The 16,684-nt window shown below is 42.5% G+C and overlaps 1 protein-coding gene across 1 annotated transcript; it reads left to right on the top strand.

The window, feature by feature from the left end:
- Nucleotides 1-10,719: 10,719 nt before the first annotated feature.
- On the top strand, nt 10,720-11,661 carry LOC114810000 (olfactory receptor 10A3-like). The gene has a single exon (XM_029059178.1). It carries the CDS (start codon nt 10,720-10,722, stop codon nt 11,659-11,661), a length of 942 nt encoding a protein of 313 aa, XP_028915011.1.
- Nucleotides 11,662-16,684: the final 5,023 nt, after the last annotated feature.

Genomic DNA, 16,684 nt, shown 5'->3' with positions numbered 1-16,684 from the left:
CTACTCTAAGCCCCACATGGGACAGGAACTGTGTCTCATCCATCTATTAGAAGCAGCATGGCTTAGTGGAAAGAGCATGGGCTTGGGAGTCAGAGGTCGTGGGTTCTAATTCCGGCTCCCCCACTTGTCTACTGTGTGATCTTGGGCAAGTCACTTAACTTCTCTGTTTCACAGTTAATTCATCTTTAAAAGGGGGATCAAGACGGTGAGCCCCACGTGGGACAACCTGATTACCTTTTATCTGCCCAGCACTTAGAACATTGCTTGGCACATAGTAAGCGCTTAAGCAATATCATCATTATTATCAGTATTATCACTCCAGGCCTCAGAACAGTGCTTGACTCTTCCCGCATAAAAAAAAAGAAGCTACAGTAATTATCGTGACAGTGTTGTTTTTCTTCTGTGCCCGTTTTTCCATTTTCCTTTTTTTAATGGCATTTGCTAAGCACTTACTATTTTCCAGGGACTGTACTAAGTGCTGGAGTAGGTACAAGATAATTGGGTTGGACAGAGTCCCTGTCCCACATAGGACTAATAGTCTTAATTCCCATATACCAGACGAGGTAATTGAAGTCCAGAGATGTTAAAGTGATACACAGCCGACAAGCAGCAGAGCTGGGATTAGAACCCAGGTCCTCTGACTCCCAGGCCTCTGTTCTTTCAGCTAGGCCATGCTGCCTGTTCAGGGGAGAAGGAGACCAGCCTGACTCTTACTAGTGCATTTTTCTACATGATTTTCAGCCTAATTCTTTCTGTCCTTTCCCTCAATTCTTCTTCCTCTCTCCACTACCCTTTCCCTTCAATCTACTTCTTGTGAAGGCCCTAGGCAGCACAAGTTTGCTCAGTTAGTACAGCAGTCCATGATTCTGCACTCTGCCACTTGGGAGAGTGGTGACTCTTGTCATTCAATGTGGAAAGGGATAATTTAGCACCTTCTCAGGATACAGACAGCCTTCCTCTCATCTCTTTCTCATCTTCCCTGATCAATTTTTTCACTTTCAGTCCCGTTCTCCAAGTTTTCTGTACAACTCCCATTTGGGTACTGTTCAGACTTCTTTTCTCCCTTATTCATTCTGAATGTTGTGGGTGGAGGAGGGATCTTAAATCTGCTCCTCATTCAGGTTATTTCAGCAAAACCTCTCCAATATTAGAAATCAGTGTTAATAGAGTATGAGGTTTATCTAGATGATATCGTGCATATTAATAACTACTTTGGTGGGGAAAAAACTCCAAAATAGGGACAAGATGAACATCTTAATCTCCTCACTATTGTTGTTAAGAATTGGGGTGTTTGTTAAGCCCTTACCGTGTGCCAGACACTGTACTAAGCGCTGGGGTAGGTCCAAGCAAACCAGGTTGGACCCAGTCCCTGTCCCACTTGAGGCTCACAGTCTCAATCCCCATTTTAAAGATGAGGTAAATGAGCAACAGAGAGGTGAAGTGACTTGTCCAAGGTTGAAGTGGCTTGTCCAAGGTCACACAGCAGACAAGTGGCAGAACTAGCATTAGAACGCAGGTCCTTCTGACTCCCAGGCTGATGCTCTTTCTACTAGGCCAAGTTGTTGTTGGTTTTGTTTTCATGGCATTTGTTAAAGACTTACTATATTCCAGGCACCATACTAAGTGATGGGGGAAATACAAGCTACAGGTTGGATGCAGTCCATATCCCATATGGGGCTCAAAGAGTGGGCTCAGCTTTCATTTTGTAGTCTGATCTTATATGGAAAGCCAAGGATAAGCGTAAAGATAGTTTGTTCCATACTCAATACCTACTACTAGATCTTCCCTTTGCCATGAATTTATGCTCTCCTTCCCCAGTTGTGAATATTGTCTTCAGCAGTGGCAGTAAGAAGCTTGGGAGAGCATTCCGGTGGCTGTTCTCCATGGTATCTTCTCTAGTATTTAAGTGTGCACTACCTAATTTCCCTAACTCTTCCCTCTACATTCCTAATTTTCCCATTCATATCACACTTTAGATTTCACAACTTCCTCTAGTAAGGTATCCCATGTACTTAGCGACTGTCAAATGAGGCAATTTTCTTTGTCTTTAGTTTTAATCAATCAGTGGTATTTATTGAGCACTCATTGTGTATACATTACTGTACTAATCTCTTGGGGGAAGTACAATCCATCAGCATTGGAGGACATGTTCCCTGACCACAGCGAGCTAACATGTTCTATTTTTCAGGTTTGATCTTTTGTACCATCCAAACCGTAGTCACGTGTTCATATGAATAAAACTGTGCCTTTGAAGGACATCCCTAAAGAGACATGCAGATGATAAGTCATTTCTTTTTCAGAGAAAACACAGTGCTTCAAAATTCAGTTACCTAAAGTGAAATAATGTTCCGTGTCTAATAGTGATTGTAGCTTTTGTGTCTTTGAGATCACCAAAATGCAAAGAGGTTCACTGCCCTTTAAATAGAAAAGGACCTTTTTTTTCTGCTCTGTGAGGACTGCTATTCTCCCTTGTTATTTGTTTAATGAACTCCCTCAAAAAGACAATCTAGAATAAATGGCCAAAACGTTCTTTCTTTAGAGCCTGTCTCTCCATGAATATACTGTCTTGTTTCCAAAGTCTCCTTCCTCCAGGAACTCTGAGGGCTGATTTCTCTTAGTTTAGGTCTGCTTATCTATAGTGACTCTATGACTTCTTCCACCCATCAAGTACAGCTGGAATAGCCTTTAACTACTCAACATATGCTCATGAGACAGAGATACTCACTACAGGAAACAGGCTAAGAAATACAAAAGTCAGAGGGAGACAGAAGTGGTAAAGAACAGCCCCGTTTTTGCACCTTCTGGCCTCTAGAGATGAAGCTTGCCATGATGATAAATACTGGATTTAGTCAGGGTCACTGCCCCAAACTGCCACCTTGTCCAGGCATGAAGATAGGCCTGGTCAGATGATCTGAAACCACTCCCATTTTCCCTCTTACAATCCCAATTTCAAGACTCCTATACCCTCCCTTCATCCCACCTCCCATCTGAAGACACCAAAGGGCTTCTCTTTGAAATGTAAGGCAGAAAAGGGATGTAGGGAAAACATTCCCCATAGCTTCCTTCCTTCCTTAACCCAATCAGCCCAGTTTCCCACTCTTTTGACCCTAGCTCATCCCATCCCAGAGTTCACTCCTTACTGTTCCCTCAGTGACTTCAGCCTTCATCATTTCCAACCACAGCACAAAGACAACCTCAGAATGGAGTGGGAATTTCCCTGCCCTGACAATCTCAAGTTGGAAGGGTGGGCCGTAGTATAGTGGAAACAAGCAGAGAGGTCAAGAGAGAGCTGGGGAGAGTATTATGTACATTTTCTATGATATTTGTGAAGTGCTTACTATGAGCCAAGCATTGAACTATGTGCTGGGGTGGATACACTCTACTCAGGTTGGACACAGTCCATGCCCAGATGAGGCACCTGAGGATCAGAGAAGATAAGTGACTTGCCCAAGGTGACAAAGCAGACAGGTAGTAGAACTGAGATTAGAACCCAGGTCCCTCTGACTCTCAGGATCCCTCCATTAGGCCATGCTACTTATACCAAGTAATTTGGAGAGAAATGGGTGGTCATTAGAATTTTTGAGGAGTCCAGTAACGCAATCTGAGTGACATTTTAGGAAGCTGGTCTGATCCTTCCCAAGATGTAGAATAGACTGAAGAGGAGAGAAGCTGAAACAAGGAGACCATTAAGGAGACTGATAAGTACTCCAGCCAGGAGGAGACCAGGGTTTGTAGTAGAGGATGACCATAAAGTCAGAGATGAAGAAATGGATCCAGGACATATTGTGGATTAAAAATCATCAGTACTTTGAGACAGGCTGAAATTGGCAGGTGAAAAAGATGAGTCAGAAATTGAGAGTGATATTTATTACTTCATGTCAGGCACTATTCTAAATGTTGAAATGCATGTAAAATCAATAGTTCCATGTACAAGTCTCATCTCACAAAGATTTTCAATCTAAGTGGGGAAGGACAGACATATCGAAGGGAAGAATAGGTATAAATAATGGGAGCATTAAAAAATGAAAATTGAAACAATAAAAGCATTATATAATTTAACAGTGTTTGGAATGGGCAGTGCCTGGATATCTTACTGCTTCAGGTCAAAATCCTGGCTTATGAATGGTCTGGTTTCTCCAATATTCTGGACATTCTAAAGACAGTTTCTTGACAGACTCTGCTCCTCCTATCAATTAATGGTACTTATTGAGTACAATTACCACGTGCAGAGCATCATAGTAAGGGCTTAGGAGTGACAATACAACACTGTACTCCATGGTAGTAAGATGACTAAGTACCAAGCATGGTTCTAAGCTCCAGGATAGATACAAGATTATCAGGTTGTTACACGTGGGGCTCACAGATTTCATCCCCATTTGACAGATGAGGGTACTGAGGCACAGAGAGGTTAAGTGACTTGCCCAAAGTCTACTCTGGTTCCAGGGAGGGGCAGGAAGCTGATTCAGACATTGGGTGGGCCGCCCCATCGACCCTGGAGTGATAGGGCCAGTGAGATCACCAGCCTTTGGGCTAGAAAGGGTGGTGGTGATGCTTTCTACCATAATTGGAAAGTCATGAAGGGGAGAAATAGGTCTAAGGACACCTAGGAGCTCACTTTCTACATTACTGAGTTTAAACTGCTGGTAGATTGTCCTTGAGAAGACCTGGAAGCAGCTGGTTTTGAGGGATTGTATAGCAGATGAAATGCAGGGCTGGGGAATATGATGAGCAGATGGGATCATCATCATCAATGGCATTTACTGAATGCTTACTATGTGCAGAGTACTGTACTAAGTGCTTTAGAGGTTAATAATAATAATAATGATGATGATGATGATGATGATGGTATTTGTTAAGCGCTTACTGTGTGCCAAGCACTGCTCTAAGTGCTGAGGTGGATACAAGGTAATCAAGTTGTCCAACGTGGAGCTCACAGTCTAAATCCCCATTTTACAGATGAGGTAACTCAAGGCCAGAGAAGTGAAGTGACTTGCCCAAAGTCGTACAGGTGACAAGTGTCAGAGCTGGGATTAGAGCCCAAGACCTTCTGAATCCCAGTCCCATGCTCTATCTACTATGCCATGCTACTGCTTACCATAGTAAGCACTTAACAAATAACATCATTATTTTAAACTTTTAGGATAGTTATTGCAATAAGTCCTATGGGACATATAAGCATGTGAAACATTTGTGTTATTTCTTTATAGGGAAAGTAGCTTAATGAGCTACGGTGCTTAGCCACCCTGGAAACCTGGTCCCAGAAGTCACTGATCATCCTACATATAATTCTGCTGCATCACCTCATGGACCCCAGAATGAGATGAATGAGCAGAGATAGGTCCACTGCCCTGCCTTCTTTTTCTTATAGTGATGTCAGACGCTGGAAGAAATGGAGTTAGATAAACAGGATATTTAACTATCTTGTTTTAAATGCAGCAGAAATCGGAGAAAGGACACAAACATTTCCCTTTACCAAAGGATGCCAAAAAGGCAGTTGACTGCTCACTGTTTTTGATTGTGAGCCTTGATGATGACTACAAACAAGGAGAAGGATGCAGAATGGTGGGGAGAAGGGAGGGATAGGGCAAGATATATCAATAGAAAGGTTGGAGTGATTCTACTTGCTTTGGTGTCTGGAAACCCAACTTCCTAACATCATGGCCATGATGATTTCAGAGTAACTGATTATAAAGTTGGAGAGTGTGGAGGCCAGGGCAGTTGGTTAAGATAGAAAAAAGGATCTAAGGTAACAGTGTTCGGCGCATAGTAAGCACTTAACAAATACCATAATTATATATGAAAATGGAAAAAAATGATGAACTGAAAATACAGTAAAGCACCTCAATTTTTCAAATAGGCTTACCTGCTGTGGGGGGCATTTAGGTAAGATGGAAAGAAGAATTTCCTGAGAGTGGGGAGCAGGGAAATCATTGTTGAGGAAGGGAGTGGGATCTCCTTCAGTAGGTCAACAAACAGGACAAATCACTATTTATAAAAGATAGTTTTAGTCTGATCCTGTCTGAAGGTAACGAGAGCAAATCACTGATTAATCAATATCTCTCCCGGTAGCAGGAGTTCACCATGAAATGAGTTTTTCCCACTGTTTATGCCCCAATTTGAGAAGCCCTTAAGGTTTAACACTGAATCTCTCATGTATTTCAACTATTTCTATTGCAAGACATTATGAATTCCACAAGGGTGCCCTCATTTGCATGTGGATTTGAATGCTTTATTCACCCCTCCCTCAGCCCCACAGTACTTTTGTACAAAACTGAAATTTGTTTATATTATTTTCTAGCTCCCCCCCATACACTGTAAATTCACTGCAGGCAGAGAATGCTTCTACCAACTCTGTTGTATGAACTTTCCTAAGTGTTTAGTACAGTGCTGCACACACAATAAGTATTAAATAGATAGATATGATTGGTTGATTGTGTTAGTGTTTGACTGTCTGGGATCCTGAAATGATGTTTTCAGGTTAAAAGAATTGCCTTCTTCATCAAGCTAAAGGGAATGTCTATGTAAAGTTGAAATTAGATATTATTTCTATTAGCTTGCTTTTCCAAATGAAATCAGAGTGATTCATTCATAGAATTTGCGTGCTGATTAAGCCTCTTGTCCCTGAGTTCTAGGAAGGCTTTATTTTTCTAGAAATTTATGTCTATGAATACATTCCCTACTAGAACAGGACTGTTTGCATGAGACACTAATTGAGGTCAGTGAGTGCCTGATCCCTCAGGCAGTAAGATAATGATTTGCTTGCGTGGTATTCTTTGAAACTCTAGGAAAATATAAATACTGAATGTGCTTGAAATTGGAAATAACCATCTATAATTATTTCATTTCTTCATTGATACAGAAGATACAGTTTTGTTCTTGAATATGACAGAATGATAGTGGATTTCTGATGAAAAGAAATTCCATTTTGTTGTTTAGAATTCAGGTAATTATATAATAATAATGTTGGTATTTGTTAAGCACTTACTATGTGCCGAGCACTGTTCTAAGCGCTGGTGTAGACACAAGGGAATCAGGTTGTCCCACGTGGGGCTCACAGTCTTCATCCCCATTTTACAGATGAGGTAACTGAGGCACCGAGAAGTTAAATGACTTGCCCACAGTCACACGGCTGACAAATGGCCAAGCCATTTATTTTTATATTATATTACATTGTTGACTCCTACACGGAACAGGGACTAGTCTTGATGTGATTAACCTTTCTCTACTCTAGCACTTAGAAGAGTGCTTGATAATAGTAAGTGCAAAATAAATACCATACTCATCAAATACCACAAATGTCACTGAATATTCTGTGTGATCGAGTTTCTCTATTTTTCCAGTGGGCATTCACTTGAGCCACAGAAAGCCCCACTGTCTATTCTATCTATTCTTATCTATTCTGGAATTCCTGCCATGATCAACCAAGTTCTTTATATTTGACACCACAATATAAATAGGCTCATGAATGTTTTTAAGTCATCAAACCTAACAGGAGTCCAGAGTAGGTTGGGAATCTGATATACAGCACCAAGGCAGCTTTAACAATTGGGTTAATAGGCATTTTCCAGGGTCAGCTCACCAGGAGCTCTTTATGCCAATGAGGGAATACCCTTAAATCCAGGGTGCAGTAGTCCACAGATACCTCCCACAACTCTGCCAATACCATCTTCCACCTCCTTCCACAGCTGCTGCTGTCCTTGTGTTCGCAGAGATGCAGGAACAATTAATCCTGGCAAAATGGGAAGAGGACAGGTACCACTCTATGGGATTCTCAGAATCTGATGGAGACTTAAACTGGGTCCAATATAGACATATCTGTACTTTTCAAGCCTGGATTGTTTTTTTTTTTCTCCAGTCACCAAATACTTATATTTTATGCATACACTTACCCTAGGTCTGATATACAGCACATCCACTAGTCAAATGATAAAGATAAAGGAGAAAATGAGACCAAAAATGAATGCCATCAAGTGAATGAAAAGAACCTAAGTTCTGTTTAAAAGTAGTGATTTCTTGATCTTACATTGAAAGTAAAAAAAAAAAAATCACCATGTATGCCACAGAAATGTCAAGCATAAATGAAACCTCAGTGACAGAGTTCTTTCTGTTGGGATTTTCTAACTTTCCTGAGCTGCAGTTTTTATTGTTTGTGTCATTCTTCATCATTTATCTGATGATTCTGATGTGAAACCTCCTTATTATCCTGATCATCACAGTAGATTGCACACTTCACAGCCCCATGTACTTTTTCCTTCGAAGCTTGTCCTTTCTCGAAATTTGTTTTGATACAGTCACGGTCCCTAAAATCCAAACTTTTCAACCTGCCCATTTTCAGTTCCTTATACCTGCTTCTACTTTTCCAGTTTTATTTTTTTGCTATGTCGCAGTGTCCCCTGCATCCTTGTGTTTAAGGTGTCTGCTGTCTTTTCAATGTTGACTTGTCCTGGATCTTGTTCCTAAGTAAATACTACTCTCATTGTGCACTCCATTTTTAATTTAATACTCTTTTTCTCTTGTTTTATTCTATGTTCATAAGCAGAAGTGTATATCTGGAAGTTTGCATAAGTATGGAGGGACACTGGGTGTTTTGAAAGTGGAGGTGGGTTTCTCACTGAATATGTGGGGGTGTTCAGGTATAGATTTACCCTGGAGCTCAGAGAAGGGGATTTTCTTGTAGGACCAACGTCTAGGAGTTTTCCTGTATTGGAAACCAAATAATTAATTAGACAATGCAGGAGGGAGGATTAAAGGGGAGAGAGCTGTCCTTCCCCTCTCCATTCAAATAGAAACAATAAGGGGTAGTTTTCATATTCATATTTCCTGGGGAAAAGGAGAAATCTCATTCATGCAACCAGCGGAGTCTGTTTCCAGGTAAGGAGAAAAGTAGAGAAGTAGAAGTACAGAAGTAGAGAATAAAGGAATCAAGGAGAAACCTGCACCAAACTAATGAGGTCTTAGGGGGCTATGCAACCATATGAAATCACTAAATGCTTTCTTTGCAGCTTAATGAGCTTGTTACTCTTAACTCACCCCTAGGGCCCTGGTCCCAGTGTTCTCTGAAGACCCTGCATATAATCCTGTTGAACCATGACAGGGATCCTCTGAAAATGGGGCCAGATTTGTAGTGGGAAGGGAATTGGAGTGCTGAGAAAACGGGCACCTCTCCCACTACCAAGACACTGGGCAGCAGGGGAGAGACTGAAGAGTGGAGCTTCCTCTGTCTCAGTTCTAATTGATTCCCGCGGGTGATCACCAACCACTGGCCAGTTTAGAGTCACCACTGCTTACCCTCTCCCCATAGGTCTTGGGACAAAACTCCAGTAAGACCAGCACACATTTAGTGGTGAGAATCCCAGCATTCTGAGGTGGGTATTTGCATTAAGAGAGTCTTTATCATCTTAAACTGACAGTCGAGGGCAGAGAAGTTAAGAATGAGATGTCCCTTCAAAGAATGTATCAGGAATAAGAGATGGGTATGAAATGCTTGCCAAATGATAGACTTAAGTGAGACAGAATGAAGAATATTCTGACAGTGGGGGTCTTAATATTTTGAAATGTATTGATAAGGGTGATGGCGGGATCGCCTCTTTACAGGCAAGACAAATCCTCTTCTGTTTGGAAAGGCTTATTTTTGATTTTTGTCTCAAATTGAAGGGATCTTCTAGGTAACAAAATAAATCCCTTTTAGCAATAGGATCCTCCTACTGCCTGAGCTATGTAGTGGGAGGTGGGCCATTAACAAGATGGTTAAAAGTTTTCAGACATGCATTTTGTTTCTCTTGTCCTGTCACTCTGACGTTTCTCTGTTTGTCCCTAAATATGCAGAATTGAAAATGCAAAAAAACCCCAAAACCCTGGAAAATGCTATTTTCCTCCCTCTCAGTTCAAAATTATGTAGTAATAATAATGATGGCATTCTTTACAGCGCTTACTATGTGTCAAGCATTGTTCTAAGCTCTGAGTACTCTTCTAGTATGTTCATGAGTGCTATTTCATTATTTGAGAATTGGGCTGGTGCCTTGGTGTGGTTTTTACTTACTGAATGAGTTTAGTTTTACTTAAGGGCATTTCTCTGTCTCTTGTGGAGTTTCGTCCAGACCCATAAGAAAGCTTTTTACTAGTTATTACAACTAGTATTACAACTATTATTTCTTTAGGTAATACAATCAGATTGTCCTACCAAAAGCAGCAGAGTGAATATTATGGGGATTTTAAGATTGTGGAATAATATTGGTAAACTGAGGCTGTTGATTGGAGGCACTGTGGCAACCTATATTGCTAGCTCCTTCAAGGAGTTGCTTCAGTTAATTCTCCTTGGCTAGGGAGGAGAATCTGGCTCTTCTAATTTGGTTATTAAAATACAGAAGTTGAAGCTGGGATCAGGTAAGATTCTGTATGTACTTGTTTTTTCCTTTGAGGTGTTGTATTGGTTTCCTTATTTTGAAGCCAGGCTTGCAACCCAGTCATTCTCTCTATCTTGGGGAAATTATATTGGCAATTCTCACTGCTTAGAAGCCAATCCACAGTGTTGGATCTTTCTATCGACTGACCCAACAGGTAATACGCACCAATCAAATGTAAGTGGGACACCACTCGTCTTGGCATTTCAGAAGCCGTGAGGAGAAACCAAACTCGATGTAAAAAAGGTGATTCACTGAAAGTATTTGGAAAGAAGACACCAATTTCCTCTTCATGCTCTACCCAAAGCCCGCTGCAGAAATGGGAAGAGGAAATCACTCCTCGGTGACTGAGTTTCTTCTCTTAGGATTTTCTAAACTTCCTGAACTGCATTTTCTATTATTTATGTTATTCTTTATAATTTACCTGATAATCCTAATGGGAAATGTCCTTATTATTCTGGTCACCACAGTGGATCACATTCTCCAAACACCAATGTATTTTTTTCTCAGGAATCTCTCCTTTCTAGAAATTTGCTTTAATTCCGTCACGGTCCCTAAAGTACTTGTCATTCTCTCGACTGAGGATAAGAGTATTTCCTTTGCTGGGTGCTTTGCCCAGATGTTCTTCTTTCTTGTCTTTGGGGCTGGGGAATGTTTTCTGTTGGGTGCAATGTCTTATGACCGCTATCTAGCTATCTGTAACCCACTGTGCTACCCAATACTTATGAACCGACATATGTTTATCTCCCTGGCCGGTGGCTCCTGGTGCTTGGGACTAATGGTAGCAATAATACAAACCGTATGGATATTTAATTTTCCCTTCTGCGGACCTAATGGTATCGATCATTTCTTCTGTGACACCCCTCCGGTGTTAGAGCTGGTGTGCGCAGATACTTACCTGTTTGAGCTCTATGCGCTGACGGGTACCATTTTGGTCGTTATGGTCCCATTCCTTCTCATTCTGCTCTCCTATGTCCACATCATTTCCACCATCCTGAAGATGTCTTCTGCTGAAGGAAGGAAGAAAGCCTTTTCTACTTGTTCCTCCCATCTCACTGTGGTCACTCTGTTCTACGGTGCCATTATTCTAACCTATCTGCGGCCCAAAACTGGCTATTCAGCGGAAAGCAAGAAACTGTTGACACTCTCATATATTCTCCTGACTCCCCTGTTGAACCCTCTGATCTACAGCCTGCGGAACAGTGAGGTGAAAGAGGCCTTGAGGAGAACACTGTGCCAGAAAACATATCTTAGAGACTAAATGTTGAATCTTCTTCGTCAATGGAAATTCTGAGGTTAGCAACTTCATTTTGATTGAACCCTGAGAATATACATGGCATCAAGATTCCTAAATCAAACTCCCTTTCATAAGCAATGAAGTAACTCTTTTTGTCTTCCCTTAAGTGTATTTATTTGCTAATAGAATTGAAAATCATCTTTCAAATAATAGCTCACTGTATCCATGATCGTACAGCCACTGGTGATTAAGCTTTTATGAGAAATGTGGTAATTTTCAAATATCACTTAACAAATAATACAGTAATAATTATAATTAATATGGTGTTTGTTAAGCGCTTACTGTGTGCCAAAAACTATTCTATGCATTGGGATTCATTCATTCATTCAATAGTATTTACTGAGCACTTACTATGTGCAGAGCACTGTACTAAGTGCTTGGAATGTACAAATTGGCAACAGATAGAGACAGTCCCTCCCCATTGATGGGCTTACAGTCTAATCGGGGGAGACTGACAGACAAAAACAATAGCAATAAATAGATTCAAGGGGATGTACATATCATTAAAGCAATAGCAATAAATAGAATCAAGGGGCTGTACATCTCATTAACAAAATAAATAGGGTAATAAGAAATATATACAAATGAGAGGATGAGCACAGTGCTGAGGGGAGGGGAAGGGAGAGGGGGCGGAACAGAGGGATGGGGGGGGAAGAGGGCTTAGCTGAGGGGTGGTGAAGGGGGGCATAAAGGGGGAGCAGAGGAAACAGAGGGAAAAGGGGACGCTCAGTCTGGGAAGGCCTCTTGGAGTAGGTGAACTCTAATTAAGGCTTTGAAGAGGAGAAGAGAATGAGTTTTGCGGAAGTGAGTGGGGAGGGCATTCCAGGACAGTGGGAGGACGTGGTCCAGGGGTCAACGGCGGGATAGGCGAGAACAGGGGACAGTGAGGAGGTGGGCGGCAGAGGAGCAGAGTGTGCAGGGTGGGCAGTAGAAAGAGAGAAGGGAGGAGAGGTAGGAGGGGGCAAGGTGATGGAGAGCCTTGTAGCCTAGAGTGAGAAGTTTCTGTTTAGCAAATAAATACACTTAAGGGAAGACAAAAAGAAACAAGGTAATCAGGTCGGACGTAAAATGGCCAAACGTGAAAATGTTATCAAGGGGCTAATAAAAATGATTTTTAATTGCTCCATTGTAATAATTATGACAGAAAAAAACCATCAGCATTAATGGTATTTATTGAGCACTTACTATGTGCAGAGCACTGAACAGAGGAGGATTCCACAGAATGTCTTGAATGGTTCTTGGGATGGTAAAAGTTAATTCAAGGGAGCATATGGAATTACCTTTGCAACATCTCAACATCTTATTATTGAAAACTTTTAAGGATAATTCCTGTTCTGAATTTTGAAAATGCTTAGGGACAATTCCTTTTCTGAATGATTACGTCCAATTTCATTCAGTTTTCTGAGTTTGTGATGGAAGCAGACTAAACCATCGATTCTTTGTAGCGTCCTGGGCCATGTCCAGTAGACTTCTTGGTCAGTGGGCTTGGGCAGGGCTATTTAGGCTTTGGTTTTGTGGGCTTGGGGATTGAGATTGGGCCAGGAGAGCCACCAGGCCATTGCATCTCTGGAAATAACCTTTCCCCTTTGGGAATATGGAATCACAGTGGATTCTCAAGGGATCTTGAGCTGAGTGATGATAATAAAGGTCCAAACCCTCAGGGACCCATTTTCCCATTTCAAGGTCCAGGGGCCTCTAACTCTACCCTGAATCCCCTAAGGGCAGAACAGAACACTTTATTCTTCCTCTGAGACCTAAATGGTTTCCAAACATCCCTTTATCTTCCTTTCTTGACCAAGGTTTGGGTACTCAAATGCAAACAAGGCCAGGAAAAGATCCCCCTGAAGTAAAGGACACTAAATCCTCTGCTCTTCCAGGTGGACACACAAACGACTACATCCAGCAGAACAAAAGGGACAAGTGTTTGGGGAAATTGCTTCCCTGTAGTTTCCTACCCATTTGCAATAGAGAAGCTATCATCCCCATTGGGGGTCTAACTGGAAGGAGAGTCTCCTTGTACCCTAGGATTCAAAGAAAGTACAATCTTCCGGAGATCGGAGTGGTGGAAAAGTGGAGTGACTGTTCCAGAACTCTTACTAAGGGGAAGGCAGAATGGGCAGGCAGTTCATAGATGGCACCAGCTCCCTGCAACCATTCATTCATTCATTCATTCAATAGTATTTATTGAGCGCTTACTATGTGCAGAGCACTGTACTAAGCGCTTGGGATGAACAAGTCGGCAACAGATAGAGACAGTCCCTGCCGTTTGACGGGCTTACAGTCTAATCGGGGGAGACGGACAGACAAGAACAATGGCACTAAACAGCGTCAAGGGGAAGAACATCTCGTAAAAACAATGGCAACTAAATAGAATCAAGGCGATGTACAATTCATTAACAAAATAAATAGGGTAATGAAAATATATACAGTTGAGCGGACGGGTACAGTGCTGTGGGGATGGGAAGGGAGAGGTGGAGGAGCAGAGGGAAAAGGGGAAAATGAGGCTTTAGCTGTGGAGAGGTAAAGGGGGGATGGCAGAGGGAGTAGAGGGGGAAGAGGAGCTCAGTCTGGGAAGGCCTCTTGGAGGAGGTGATTTTTAAGTAAGGTTTTGAAGAGGAAAGAGAATCAGTTTGGCGGAGGTGAGGAGGGAGGGCGTTCCAGGACCGCGGGGAGGACGTGACCTAGGGGTCGACGGCGGGATAGGCGAGACCGAGGGACGGCGAGGAGGTGGGCGGCAGAGGAGCGGAGCGTGCGGGGTGGGCGGTAGAAAGAGAGAAGGGAGGAGAGGTAGGAAGGGGCAAGGTGATGGAGAGCCTTGAAGCCTAGAGTGAGGAGTTTTCGTTTGGAGCGGAGGTCGATAGGCAACCACTGGAGTTGTTTAAGAAGGGGAGTGACATGCCCAGATCGTTTCTGCAGGAAGATGAGCCGGGCAGCGGAGTGAAGAATAGACGGAGCGGGGCGAGAGAGGAGGAAGGGAGGTCAGAGAGAAGGCTGACACAGTAGTCTAGCCGGGATATAACGAGAGCCCGTAATAGTAAGGTAGCCGTTTGGGTGGAGAGGAAAGGGCGGATCTTGGCGATATTGTAGAGGTGAAACCACCAACTCTGGGTTCAACTTTTGTGCATGTTTGGTCCTCATGGTGAGCTCATGAGTTGATTTGAGGGAGTTAATTTCATCTGTTTCTCAGGGGGCTCCTGCCTTAATTTGCTGCCTTTTCTTATGTGACAGAAGGATTATCTTAAAAATGCAAACTTCCTTACCAGAGGTGGCTCAGCATCACCCCTTATGTTCCTCAACAGATTCAACAATTTTCTCATGAGCCCATGACCCATGATACCACTTTTCCCCCACTTCTAGTTGTGAAGAGTAGAATTAATCATGCCTAGTTTGGGAGAGATCACCTTGCGTGTCTTTACGTATTTAAGGTTTCTTGTCTATCCAAAGTTTCTGCTGGGGTTGATTAAGACAGGGAAAAAGCAATCAGGAGACCCCAATAAAAAGAATGCCTCAGCAGTGCAGGGTAAAAGGGGAGGAGAAGGAGGTGTTTTTACCTCATATCCCTTTAGAAATGAGTGGTTGTAGTTAGAAGACATCTCCAAATGTCTAGGCAACATGGTGGAGGTTGAGCTATGAAGGATGAGAACAACAGAGCCAATGATCGCAAAAGATTGTCTCTTTAAATAGAGAAGTAGGATCTTGGAAAGGAAACAGTGGGGTATGAAAGACAAAGGATGATGCCTGATCTTCCCCTTGACTAGACAAGCCAGAAGGTGGCTCCTACCTCACCCAGCTACTCTCCTACTACATTCTAGCCTGCACGCTTCACTCCTCTAATGCCAACCCACTCAGTGTGCCTGGATCTTGTCTATCTCACCCCTGACCTCTTGCCCAGATCCTGCCTCTGCTCTGGAATACCCTCCCTTTTCATAACCGAGAGACAATTACTCTCTCTCCCTTCAAAGCCTTATTGAAGGCACATCTCCTCCAAGAGACCTTCCCTGACTAATCCCTCATTTCCTCTTTTCCCACTCCCTTCTGTGTCACCCTGACTTACTCCCTTTATTCACCATCCCCCCCACCCCTCTGGCCCAGAGGACCTATGTATTTGTTATTTGTCAAGTGCTTACTATGTGCCAGGTACTGTACTAAGTGCTGGAGTGGATACAAGCAAATTGAGTTGGACAGAGTCCCTGTCCCACCTGAGACTCATAGTCTTAATCCTCATTTCAAATATGAGGGTAAATGAGGCACAGAGAAGTGATTCACTCAAGGCCACACAGCAGACAATTGGCAGAGCTGGGATTAGAATGCAAGACCTTCTGACTCCCAGGCCTATGCTTTATCTACTATGCCATGCTGCTTCCTTTATGTACATAACTGTAATTTATGTATTTGTATTAATATCTGTCTCCCCTCTAGACTGTGAGTTCATTGTGAGCAGAGAATGTGCCCTTTATATTGTTGTGTTGTACTCTCCCAAGCATTAAGTACAATGCCCTGCACGTAGTAAGTGCTCAATAAATACACTTGATTGATTAACTAATTTAGAATGGTCTGGGGAAAATAAGCCTTAAGTAGAACACAGTTATGATCTTGGAGAGCTCTATTATTTCTCTTGTGAACCCTAGGGCTATTTAACTGAGGGATTCCAGGAGAGAAAGTCCCAAGCAACTGCTAAAGAATAATTTGATCCTTCTTGGACATTGCCTGGATCCCGTGATACTGGATGGAGGACATGATGTCCATCCCTTGTTATTGCCAACAATTTGTTCTCCATCCTCATCTCTATCCTGTAAGTGCCTGGTGGGCAGAGAACATGTCTACCAACTCTGTTGCGTTGTACTCTCCCAACCACTTAGTGCAGTGTTCTCCACACAGTGAACACTAGGTTAATACCATTGCTTTATGGCAAATTCCTAAATAAGCCTAGCCTCTCTTACTGGACAGCTAGGAAATTCCTGAGTTTATCTGGGAGTCCCCCTACTCA

This window comes from Ornithorhynchus anatinus, chromosome 3 (assembly GCF_004115215.2).
Source record: "Ornithorhynchus anatinus isolate Pmale09 chromosome 3, mOrnAna1.pri.v4, whole genome shotgun sequence".
Lineage (NCBI taxonomy): Eukaryota > Metazoa > Chordata > Mammalia > Monotremata > Ornithorhynchidae > Ornithorhynchus > Ornithorhynchus anatinus.
Note: the sequence above shows the minus strand (reverse complement) of the source record. Positions and strands in the feature narration are given on the sequence as shown.